Here is a 12,585-nt window from a genome sequence, read left to right on the forward strand (position 1 = left end):
GCGAAACAGAAAGAATAGGCATTTATCCCCTTACTGCTTCCTTGTTTGCTGTACAAATAAGGGATTTCAGTACACAGTTGAGCAATGTATGTTTTAAAGCGAGTGTACAGCAAACTGCAGTGTGATGCCCAGCCGCCTTCCATTTTCATATGGTTACAACTATTGTTGATCAACACATCATAAAAGTATCTCTTGGCTTTCAGTTGTGCTGCGTGTCTGGGTCAGATCCTGGTGACTTCACTCCTGTGAGGTGTCCCTTTGCCTGTAGAGGAACAGCAGCAAAGCCAGGGGAGTTCAGCTCATTGCTTCTCTTGTACCCATAAAGTCCTCAGAGATCCTGCACCAGTGGTAGATTAGGACTCTGTAGCTCCCTACGAACACTAAACATGGAAAATGGTTTTCTTACAGAATTTGCTAGTTCTTCACTGAGGTTAATATGCTGCTGTTTATACATGCGCCGTTTTTTAACAGTCGTGATGCACTTCTCCACTGGAGGAATCTGTCTCTTGAGTTTCTGTGTAGCAGATATGGTCTCCTGTCAGTCATGCTGAGGTACATCTTGTCACTTAGGAAATTAATGGAGATGAAGGATGTGTTTTTGGTGGAGCTACAGAAGTTTGGTGTTTGGGGTTGGATTCCCAGTGGTCCTGTAGACTTTCCTGCCTGTTGGGATCACTGAATTTCCCCAGTTGTCAGTAGTTGCTGAAGTGGGGAAAACACCTGCCAGCAGGGTGATTAGCAGGGTGAGCCAGTAATGGTGGAGGTGTGAAGCTGAGTGTGATAACTAGTTTTGTGGCCCGGGTTCACCAGGGCACTTTGTGGGTGGGTGGGCAGGAGTTTCCTACTGCCTGGGTGAAGCCAGACATCAGGACAAGCCGGAGCATTTATTGCCACTCTAAAACACATTCTTCCCATCTTCCATGCACCACCTATGGTGTCAGTCTGCATGCCTGGACCAAAGCGGCTGCGTGAGCAAGCTCAGATCCATCCCTTATTTTTGATTGTCCAACTCTGTTTGTTGATGATCTCTATTTTCCTGTGACTAGAAACTGGGGGGCTTCTCAGCCAGCTCAGCCATAGGCAGTGGGTTTCCATGCCCTCCATCTTGTAGCTGGGAGGCACTCCCAGCAGGCACAAGCAGTCTTCATCTAAGCTCCCTCCTGGTCATCGGACAACCTTTCGCTACAGCCTTTATAGGAACCTGCACTCGGTTTGTGGTGACCCTGACAGAGTACCCCCATCAGGGAAAATTTGATTTAAGCCTTTAGTCTCACTTGTGATATTACATCATTTTATGTTTTTCTGTCTTTGGGCAGAAACAATGTTAAAATTCCAGTGACTTCATTCACTTGAGGTGAAAAGTTGCAAAATGAGCAGAATTTATTAGAGTTTGCTGTGCAGAAGTAAGAAAACGCCTCTTTGAAGTGATTTGGGCCGAAGTGGTTCAGCAGTGGAAAAGACCAAAACCACTTCTGACTATGCTGTGCATCACACTGAGCATGTATGGACCCTCTTTAAAGTCATCCATTGGGTTTTTTCCTTGCCTAGATGTCGTAGGTCAACTTAACTTCTGCTATTTTATTTACACATCCTATTCTAGTCCCCTTTGGGGAACAAGAAGTATGTTGTTGAGCTGGCTGAACCAGCATTTAAATCCTGTGTACATGTAGCACTGTAAGACGTGTGCCATTTATTTCTTGAAGCCCAATATTGGGCGATTAGGAATTCCTCATGGGCCTTCAGGAGAGAAGGTGGCCGTGGTGACCGTGGACGACTGTGACACAGCAGTGGCTGTGCGCTTTGGGAGCCTCATTGGAAACTACACCTGCGCTGCCCAGGGGACTCAGACCGGCTCAAAGAAGTAAGGATTCCCTATATTTGCGATTTCCACTCATTCTCTTCTTCCAGGGGAGAGTCAACAGTATGTGATTAACCACTAAGCAAATTAGGTTGGAAAAGCAGCGTCCTGGTTTCGGCAGGGATAGAGTTAATTTTCTTCCTAGTAGCTGGTACAGTGCTGTGCTTTGGATTTAGGATGAGAATAATGTTGATAACACACCGATGTTTTAGTTGTTGCTGAGCAGTGCTTACACTAGTCAAGGACTTTTCAGCTTCCCATGCCCTGCCAGCGAGAAGCTGGGAGGGGGCACAGGGGGCGGGCTCAGCTGCTCAGGGACTGGCTGGGCATCGGTCGGCGGGTGGTGAGCAATTGCATTGTGCATCACTTGCTTTGTATATTCTGCTGCTTCTTCTTCTTACTGTTATTATTATTATTATTTTATTTCAAGTATTAAACTTTTTATCTCAACCCACGAGTTTTCTCACTTTTACTCCTCCAATTCTCTCCCCATCCCACCGGGGCCAGGGGAGAGTGAGCGAGCAGCTATGTGGTGCTCAATTGCTGGCTGAGATTAAACCACGACAGTCTTTTTTGGCACTCAACATGGGGCTCGAAGACTTGCGGCTGTGTGGTGCTCAGTTGCCGACTGAGGTTAAACCACGACAAGCAGATATGATTTAACAAGAAAAAGTAACAAGGTTTAGTTTGGTAGATGGAATTTGTTGGGGGCTACTGCAAGTGTCAGTACACTGGGTGGAATGCACAGAGTTTTGTGTAGGTACAGACATGTGCCCAAATTACTTGTAAAATGCAAAAAAAAAAGACCTGGAGGTCAGTGTGGATGGCCCCCAAAAAGCATCTACTCAGTATGAAAATGTATAGAGAAGGGCAAATAAAATGCTAGACTTTATTAATGAAGGGGATGGCTGAAGAGCTTATTACTTCCATCATTTAAGTTAACAGTCCTGTCTTAAAAGGAGATAGAAATAAAGGAGGTACAGAAAAGGCCATTGAAAAATCATTAGGTATTAAAAAAAAACTTTCCTGTGAGGAAGGACTAAAAAGATTAGTACCGTTGGGTTTAAAGAGGAGATGCACAGCAAGCAACATAGCAGGGATATAAAATAATGACATAGCAGAAAGACCATTGAGATGCACATGCTGCTCTAAAATCCCAAGAGAAGGAGGGACCATAAAAATTGGGGCTAATTCAAACTGACCAAATGATACGCTTTTCACACAGTGTGGAGTCACTCAGTGGAACCTGCCTCCACCAAATGTCATTAAGACTAAGATCTTCAGAGGATTTAAAAAAGGTTGGCACTGTGTAACAATTAAGTCATTATATCAAAATCTACAGCATCTCAGCCCTTGTGCTGGGGAGCATAAGCCAGCCCCTGGGTGACTGGATTCAGAAAGAAGTGTCCTGCAGCTGCACATTTTCCCATTATTTTCGTTTTCTTGTTCATATTGGCCACTGTTAGGGACAGGTCATTGGATTCTGTATGCATGTGACAGCTCCTAAGTTAAAAGTTATGGTGTTTCTGGAAGGTCCTTTGATTACAAGCTCTAGAAGTGCTGATGTAGCAGAGGGAAGTGCATGGCAACACAGGTAAACTAAACAGCTCAAATGTGCTTATGGAAGCAGTAAAATAAAGAACAAAACAAAACAAAATATATGCAAGAAATTATAAGCATTTCTTTGTTTCTTCAGATCTTTGGACCTAACCGGCCCTCTCCTCCTTGGCGGTGTCCCAAACTTGCCTGAAGATTTCCCAGTGCACAACAGACAGTTTATTGGCTGCATGAGGAACCTCTCTATCGACAGCAAGCCGATCGACATGGCTAGTTTCATCGCCAATAATGGCACTCTGCCAGGTAAGAGCGACTACCGCCTCAAAAGTCAACACGAGAAAGCTCTCTGCCATAGCTGTAGCAGGGCTTAGGATGTCAAAGGGGCCAGCAGCAGGAGGAACCCCAGGAAGGGGCAGGGGACAGAGGGGTCTGAAACAGCCCCTGTCCCCCTGTTAGTGCCGATGAGCACAAAGCATTTGCCCCGGGCCACGTGGCAGGGGCTCGAAGTGCTGCTGGGCATTGTGCTGCCCCCATGTCACTGGCTCAGCTGCATCGAGACCTGCTCGACGCACCTCATTTGTTTGAGCAAGGTACAGTCTGTGCCCGTGCTAGGGATGCACGCAATAGCCCGTGGCACAGCGCACACTTACAGGATTAAGTGGCATGCAGAAAAGGACCGGGCTTGTTTAGACCTTCTGCATTGCTACGAGTTTCACCCAGGAATTTACTCCTAAATGAACTTTTCCTCTTTTTTTTTTTTTTTTTTTTAAATTACCTTTTAAATGTCACTTTGCTCTGCAAGCTGGTGGGATTAATGATTAATGCAGTGTTTTTAATTACTTTTTCATAAATTATGTTTGTTCTGTAAATCAAATTCTGCAGTCCTCCAAATCTGAAACGGGCTTCATGAAGCAGCCTGTTGGAGTTTCTGATTTGGTTTCCAGTCTCTGGATCCCTGATCAGAGTTAGTTCTGGTGTACAAAATGTTATCATCATCATAAAACTGGCTTTTACACACAAGAGTGGCGAGTCCCTTCCTTGCACCCTGCTGAAGGTAAATTACCTTAAATGTCACTTTGCTCTGCAAGCTGGTGGGATTAATGAAGAAGGCAGTGTTTTTAATTACTTTTTCATAAATTATGTTTGTTCTGTAAATCAAATTCTGCAGTCCTCCAAATCTGAAACGGGCTTCATGAAGCAGCCTGTTGGAGTTTCTGATTTGGTTTCCAGTCTCTGGATCCCTGATCAGAGTTAGTTCTGGTGTACAAAATGTTATCATCATCATAAAACTGGCTTTTACACACAAGAGTGGCGAGTCCCTTCCTTGCACCCTGCTGAAGGTCTGTGTAAGAGCTAAATTGCAGTTCTTAGGTATGTTGCATTGATCATGGATTACGAAGGGAGTCGTAGCATAAGCTTCAAATTGCTGTTTTGTCTTGGAGCCCTTTTTTAATAGTTATGTCTCTAATATTAGTTAAACACAAGTTTTTATCTTACGGAAATACACATCAGGAGGGGCATAAAGTGTTTTCTTTAGGATGGGGGTTTTCTTCCTCATTTGGAAACGTGTTTCCATATAGTTTAAAACAATGATGTATATTAGTGTTACTCCACTGTGCAACACTGCACATTGGCTTTCCCTGGTTAGTGTCTCAGTTAGATGACATAAGTTGCAAACAGTGGTGCTGAGTCACAGCACCGGTCTATCTGCCTGTCTCCAGCAGTGGATGCCAGGGGAAGAGTATAAAAACAGGACAAGCGTGCAGTGATATTTCCCCAAAATTTTCTCTTAGTCCCCAGAGATTTACAGCTTAGTGACTGTATTTAATAGCCTTTGATAGATTTGCCTTTATGAATTTGACACTTGCTCAGCTCATGTAAACTTTTGCCATCCACATTTTGCTTCACTGACTTCAAGGATATTAAAAAAAAACCCCAAACCTATAATGGTCATGTCTTCTTTTTACATAAAAACTCAGATACAATAATTCAGAGCCTTTTTCTTGTTAAAACCATGCAAAGTAACTCTTTTCTTGAATTTCAGGCTGTGCAGCACAGCGGAACTATTGCGAAACCAACTGGTGCCAGAACGGAGGCACATGCGTCAACAAGTGGAACACGTACATCTGCGAGTGCCCTGTACGCTACGGAGGGAAAAACTGCGAGCAAGGTAGGATGCAAAGACCTCTTCATACGTAGTCATGTGTGCAGGTTTCATTACCCGTCATTAACATCTCATAGCATGTATGTCAAACTGTGATGCTTAAGGGATCAGTAACAGAAGATTGCAGTTAAGACTAAAAATCACCCATTATTTGTTTGAAATAATTTTAGAGATCACCTATATAATAAATATGATAGCTGACATACTGTCAGCAATAACAGCAGCTTTCATTGATTTACTTACATAAGCAAAGTAGTTCCACAGAACTTGGCAGTATTTAGTAATTTGTTTATAGTAAAAATGCCTGATCCTAAGCCCCTTTAAATCAGTGGAAAGAATCCTGCTGACTTTATTGGGCTTTGACTCAAACCAGGGATGAATGTGCAGTTTTAATCACCACTTTCTTGGCAAGAAGGCAGTCTCTGCTGAGTAGGAGCACTTTCAGTTTTATTGGGTTTTTCTTTGATTGGACACAATGTGGGTATATGTGTAAAACCTCATTAATAAAGGATGAGGAAGGAGCAGCAGGTGTGTTTTATAGGGCGTGAAGAACTTGCAGTTAGTTTCTTCCCAAGGAAGTGAGGAGTCGTCTGCGTTAGGGGTCCTGTGGGGTCAGTGCAGCAGCGGGCTGCCTGCTGTAAGATGGCACCTCCACGTCTGGTGTAGGGTTGCTCATTTGGAGTCTTCCTGGAGGCTTCCAGGAAGGAAAACATGCTTAAACTAGGCATGGCTTTCCTAGAAACAGAAGGCCAAATTCTGGCCTCTGATGCAGATGTGGTAGGTCTTCATTTCTGTTATCCCCCCGTGACACTTAGCCCAGCATAGTTTGCAGTGCGATCAAGGATTTTGTTCTTTTGATGTATCTACCCCAAATCAGTCATTCTTGATTACTCTCAGCAGGGAGTGGACCCTGGAATAGCAGATCTCCAAGCTGAGGTGCACACACCACAGTGACTTGCAAATCACTTTAGCACAGTATGCCTCAGCCTGGGCCAGGTCTAGGTGGTGGCAACTGCTCTCCCCTTGCCTGAGAAGCAGCAGCTTAGGAGGAAAGGACACATAGTTAAGTTTCTGGCTTGGAAATAAGGGTCTGCAGGGTGAGGGACAGGGGAAAGGAATGATGGAGGCCTCTTCCTATGTCCCACCTCATGCAGAGCCCAGAGCTGCTATTACTGCCACTAGCAAGGTACCTGCTTTCTATAGCAGCTCCTCAAATATTTTGAGCTCTTCAGGTTTGTATGAAGATCTAATTTTTCGATGTGTCTCATGTCAAGTACCTTTGTCAGTGAAGTTCTGGTATTTTCTTCATGATAGGCTGGTCTCTGTGGTACAAACCCACACTGATGTCTCCTGAGAGAGTGCCAGGGCTCAGCTCTGGTGTGACCTGTACTGGGGTAAATGGGGAGTAGTGCTATTGCATGCAAAGACTATCCTTCCCTCTGTCTTGGTCTTAGTTTTGAAATGGAATTTTAATTCATGTGTGTTTTATTCATCATTTTCTTATCCCAAACTCAAGACTAAAACATGAAGCTTAGGATTTAGAAAATCACCTCAGAACTGCCCTGTAGCCATCACTGGAAACTCATTTTAAGTTCAAGTAATACAGATGACAACAATCACAGCATCACTGTCGTCCCCCCACCACCGCCCAGCGGTCTCCTCTGCCTCCAGTGCTGTGCATTCCTGCATGTCCCCTTTGTCATTCTGTAAGCCCGTGTTCTTGCTGATGCCTCAATTTGTGTGGGTTTTTTATAGTTTGAGGGCAGCAGGCTGCTTGCTTCTTTGATGATATTTGTCGGGCAAAGTGTCCCTAAGGAACAATTGCAAGCCAAGAAAGAAATTAATTTTTCTGAAATGTGACCAAAGATTTCAGGAGCCTGAAGTTAAAGTCAGGAGGAATCACTGATAACAATACTCCTGGCTTTCAGGTTGCTCATCTGAGTGCTCAGATATGATCCCAACAGCATTAGCTATTATTAGGCGGCTATTTTTTAAAAAGTCTTAGCTAGAATATTTGCATTCTTGTGTAGGAGTGATTGGCTGATGCATTTCTTCAAACCCTTTGGCAGTGCTGGATCTGCTTCAGGTTCACAGACAGCAGCAATGGCTTTGGCACATTAAGAATTCAACTTTTTCAATGACCCAGTCTTCAGAAACTCTGGGATCTGGTCTGCACTAGTGAGGGTGGGGTGTTTTACCTTCACCACCACCAGACCTGCTGACTCACCTTCTGGCAGCTCCCATCTCCCTCTACTGACATATAGAAGGGAGATAAAATGAGGGAAAAATGAGTTTCACCTTTGTTGTAGTTTAATTCTTTTAAAAATTGAGATACTGCAATGCTGTGAAGATCTAGCAGCTGTGCCCGACTTGCTCTCGGGTGGCTAATGTCATTGCGCTAGCCTTGGGCTGAACACCACAGGTTTGCACCAAAACATAAGCTGTCACGTGTCCTACACCCAAACTGCAGGTGACATTCCCATGTTGGCAGTGTGTTTCCCCAGGCCCTGTCTCCACAGTGAACAGCCCTCCTGTCGTTCTGATGGCCTTTTAAATGTAGGAGCCTCTTAAAAGTGTATGTAGATACACAGGCAGTGCTTCAAAGTGACAAACCCTGAGAAAACAATTAGTTTGTATCACTGCATCGCGGATGGCAGGGAGATGCTGTGCTTGGAAGCACATGTGCTCACCTCTGTGGTGAGAGGGGTGGTCAGGTCCCATCTGGCGGACGTGGCCACCAGCCCCTCCATGGAGACCCCCAGTCCCAGGCATGGGGAAGGGCTGGGGGGAGGAGGGAGGTCAGAGGGTGTTGATGGATGGGGATTTCTGTTTTACTAGCAGGGGAAAGTGCGCCCTGGCCCCGGGGAAGGGAGGGGAGTTGGGAGGAGGTGTGGGAAGGGAATGGTATTTGCAAGCACCGAAAGTCACTACTGGTGAGAAAAGGAAGAAGGTGGCTAATTGCCATGCCAGTCCAGTTCTCCCAGGAGCCGAGCTGAAACGCTTGCAAACTGCATTCCCAGCCTCCAGCAGGTGGGAAGCCTGCAAGGTTTGCATCCTGGCTCCGCTCTCCAGAGGCAGGTGGACTTAAAAATCTCAGCAACAGTCTAGAAAACCACTAGCAAAGAAGTTGGAAGTTGAGGTCGTCGTGAAGATTGGCAGGGTAGAGGAGGGCTGACTTTTGCAGGCATGGAGCAGAAGGAGGAAATGATCGTGCTCAACACTGATGTCCCGGTTACTTTTACATTGGTGCAGTGCAGTGTGGGCTGATGAATCATGTCCTGGCCCAGACAGCCAGAGCTCAAGCACCGGATTCAAGTTTTAAGCAGGCTGGGGACATCTATGTCTGGTGGCAAACCGATTTAAATTGCTGTCTGGGTTTCAAGAGCACGCCAAGCTGCAGTTGTTCCACCATATGCTCCCACTAGCATTCATGGAGGACTGAGTGTGACTGCAAAAGGGAGATCACAGCCTGGAGCAGGGGGAAGAGGGACTGCCCTTTGGGGCTGCCTGCACTCACCCCAGGGTAGGGTGGTCGGGTAACCACACCTTAGAGAAGGGCAAGTCAAGTTACACCTCTGGCTTGGCTAGCGGTAGTCCACTAGTCACTAACATCTTGTTTCTCACAAATAGGGAGCTGAAGGGCTTGCATACAGCATACATCCCCCAACCCCTGCGCGCTCCCACAGACAGCCTTTCCCCTTATAGAAACCGGCAAGGCAGAGATACCAGAATTTGGGGTTTGGGGTTTTTTTCCTTCAAAAAATGGAACTTCATATCAACTTGACTCCATCTTCTGCAATGATGCTGTCCTTCTACCTTTTTCTAAGGACTTGCCATTTTAAAGTAACATGTACACATTTGTATATACATGATCTCTCTCACTACAAGAAAATCCAGAAGAGTAAGCAGATATGGTAGTGTGGAGCAGAAGAGGAAGGAGACTTAACCCCGGTCATCTCACTGACCATCCACATGGGCTCAGTGCATGACAAGATACAAGGCTGGGTGCCAGTCTATGGTGGTTGTACCCAGTCTCTAAGGCCTGCTTCCACTTGCAAAAAGCTGCCATGAACTTCACCAGTGTGCCCCTCAGTGAGGACATCAGGCAGGGGCTGACTGTAGATCCTGCTACAAGGTGCTATGCATGGTGGAGGTGCCATATGAGGTGCTGAAAATAGCACAGAGCTTCCATGGCTTAATTTGTGCTTCTAATCAGTGGGATCAACTAATCCATGGTACTGTAGCTCCTGTTACCTGAGGTGACTACTTTAAAAGCCCAAAGGGTGGCTGTTCCCCTATTTTCCATCAGCAAAGTGCTTTCCATTGAAAGCTGTCATCGGTGTCTCCCTGTAGGAGCTGTGTTTGTGCAAGGTTAGAGAGGAGGGCAACTCTTCAGCTGTCACCTTGTGATATTTAAGGCAGATGATTTAGGCAATTCCACACAAGCTTTCTCCCTGTGAAAAGGCTGCATAGCTGAGACAGCTGAATAATCTGGCCCTGGAGTATTTATAATTAATTAATATTTCCTGTTGCCTCCCAGCCTTTTCCTCTGTGTTTAATCTGTTAATTAGAAGCAGGTAATCAAGGATATGTTGAAAACATCTGCAGCAAGTGTTGCCCTCATACTTCCTGCTCTGTCCACCCACTCATCAGCAGAACTGTACCAGTAGAGATCCTAAGCTCACCTTTCTAGGAACATCTCTCACCTGTGTAATGCCGTAGCAGTGTGGAAGTGCTGCCTTTGAGTGCAGGCACTGAGATAAGGTGCCTACCCCACAACAAGGGTACGTTGTGATTTTACAGTATTATCAGCTGCTTCATAGTAACTCCCCTAGACTGGCTTTTACTCCATAGTAGATCAAAAATAGCTCAGTGGAAGAGGGACTAGCTGTCTTGCGCCATCACCGCAACATAGCATCATTTCTCCTCTTAACCTCTGTCTTGAAGGATGCCAACTGTTTCTCTCTTGTCTTTTGATTTACAGCAATGCCTTCTCCTCAGCGTTTCAGTGGTGAAAGCATTATCATTTGGAGTGACCTTGACATTACCATCTCTGTGCCGTGGTACATTGGGCTAATGTTCAGAACCCGGAAAGTCAATGGCATGTTAATGCAAGCCAATGCTGGGGCTGCATCCAAGATCAACATTCAGGTAAAAATGTGGCTGCCTTTGGTTAGAAAAGAATTAAGAAATTCTCCCCCACCAGTGGATATGGCCACATGAACTACATAGCTTCGTCCACCCAGCTAAATCCATGTCAATAAACACAAATGTTTTCTGCAGCCTTTTACAAAGATCAAAAGATCAATGATCAAATGTTCATTGTAAAATTCAGATTTGCTGAATTTGAAACAGAGGTAGTAGCGTGCATTAATGTAGATGCAAAAATTGTGTCTCTTGATTGTTTTGGGGTTTTTTTGTCAGTAGGGTAAGTTAGAATCTGAGTGTCCAAAGTTATACGAGGAGTTATTGCAAGTGTTCCCTTCTTTACCGTTTGGGCTTTTTTCCTTTTCGTGTTGTCTTAGGAAACGTTATCATCTTGCCCTCTGCCCCCTTCTGCATCAAATACAAATATGTAGCAAAAAATAGACATTTTTTTTTTTCAACAGATACTAAACAACTATGTGCAGTTTGAAGTGTACAGTGGCCTGAGCCAGGTTGCTAATTTGAAGATGAGCCAGTTGCGAGTCAGTGATGGGGAATGGCATCATTTATTAATAGAGCTGAAGAGTGCTAAAGATGGTAAAGACATCAAGTACCTTGCTGTCATGTCCTTGGACTACGGGATGTACCAGGTAAGGCAGCATCATAACTTTGCCACTAAGCATTACAGAAATGTTTTTAGGAGAAAGTAGGATAAAGCATTGTGGAAAAATACTTATGCTGTGAGCCATGTTCTGCAGTGATTTGTGCCTAATAATATTATATTAATTTAAGCCTAATGATATCTTATGAACAAGTCTGTAAAAAGCCACATTCAGATGTCTAGCTCCTCACTGCTTTGATATTTTTTCTGTAATCTACTGTCAGCTACTGCTTGACTCCATCACTACAGAAGGTAGGCTGGCTGTGTCCCAGAGGATGATAGTGCTTCTTATTGACTGCCCTTTTCCTCAACAGAGCACTGTGCAGATTGGAAATCAACTACCTGGACTGAAAATGAAAAGCATCATTGTGGGAGGTGTCTCTGGAGACCAAGTCTCTGTTCAGCAGGGATTTTATGGCTGTATGCAGGTATGAAATAAAAAGTGTAGCAACAAACTTTGAACTTCTAAGAAAATAGCCATGTGAAAACGTGGGGTTTTCTTTTTCATCCATCCCTGAACATTTCTGTTTCCTCCATCAAAATATCTAAGAATCAAAATAGTAAGGTCCACCCACTTTCCCAGGTAACAAATCTGGTCTCACAGGGAATAGCATTTGAAAAAAAATCTGGGTTTGGTTCATCAGGTGATGTTTCTTTAAAATGTAGCCTCATGGATTAATGGAAGTAGTGAAACACATAACACTGTATTCTGAATGAAGACTCTAATTTAAAAATAATGTCACCAGGGAGTAAGAATGGGAGAGACATCTACAAATATAGCTACACTCAACATGAAACAGGCTATCAAGATCAACGTGAAGGAAGGTTGCGAAGTGGATAACCCCTGTGATTCCAACCCGTGTCCCCAGCACAGCTACTGCAGTGACGACTGGGACAGCTACTCCTGCATCTGTGACCCAGGTAACCCAGTGACCATCCCATGTGCTCATCCAGGAGCTGGATCACATCTTCATGCGCTCGTCAGAAGAAGAGCAGTGGCGGCAGCAGCAGCAGCATGCTTGCGAAGTGCTCAGCATGCTTGCAAAGTGCTCATCTTCTGATTCTTCCTCTTCCAGTCAGTATTGTCTTTCTCAGTCTTACTGTAGCACCCTTGAAACTGCAGTCATGGATGAAGGATCATTTGTTCTAGGCAACATACCAGCCAAACAGAAAGATGGTCTCTGGTCCAAAGGGCTCTTT

At 44.8% G+C, this 12,585-nt stretch overlaps 1 protein-coding gene across 1 annotated transcript in view; it reads left to right on the forward strand.

Moving 5' to 3' along the window:
* Positions 1-12,585, forward strand: part of CELSR1 (cadherin EGF LAG seven-pass G-type receptor 1) — a 177,351-nt gene that overhangs the window by 127,529 nt on the left and 37,237 nt on the right. The window contains exons 6-12 of the mRNA XM_019474584.1: positions 1,704-1,861; positions 3,555-3,718; positions 5,460-5,585; positions 10,564-10,730; positions 11,189-11,374; positions 11,700-11,813; positions 12,132-12,306. Of these exons, the coding sequence (XP_019330129.1) occupies positions 1,704-1,861; positions 3,555-3,718; positions 5,460-5,585; positions 10,564-10,730; positions 11,189-11,374; positions 11,700-11,813; positions 12,132-12,306 (1,090 nt within the window). The remainder of the gene's footprint in view (positions 1-1,703; positions 1,862-3,554; positions 3,719-5,459; positions 5,586-10,563; positions 10,731-11,188; positions 11,375-11,699; positions 11,814-12,131; positions 12,307-12,585) is intronic.

Source organism: Aptenodytes forsteri, unplaced genomic scaffold (genome assembly GCF_000699145.1).
Source record: "Aptenodytes forsteri isolate BGI_AS27 unplaced genomic scaffold, ASM69914v1 Scaffold137, whole genome shotgun sequence".
In the NCBI taxonomy this organism is placed as follows: domain Eukaryota; kingdom Metazoa; phylum Chordata; class Aves; order Sphenisciformes; family Spheniscidae; genus Aptenodytes; species Aptenodytes forsteri.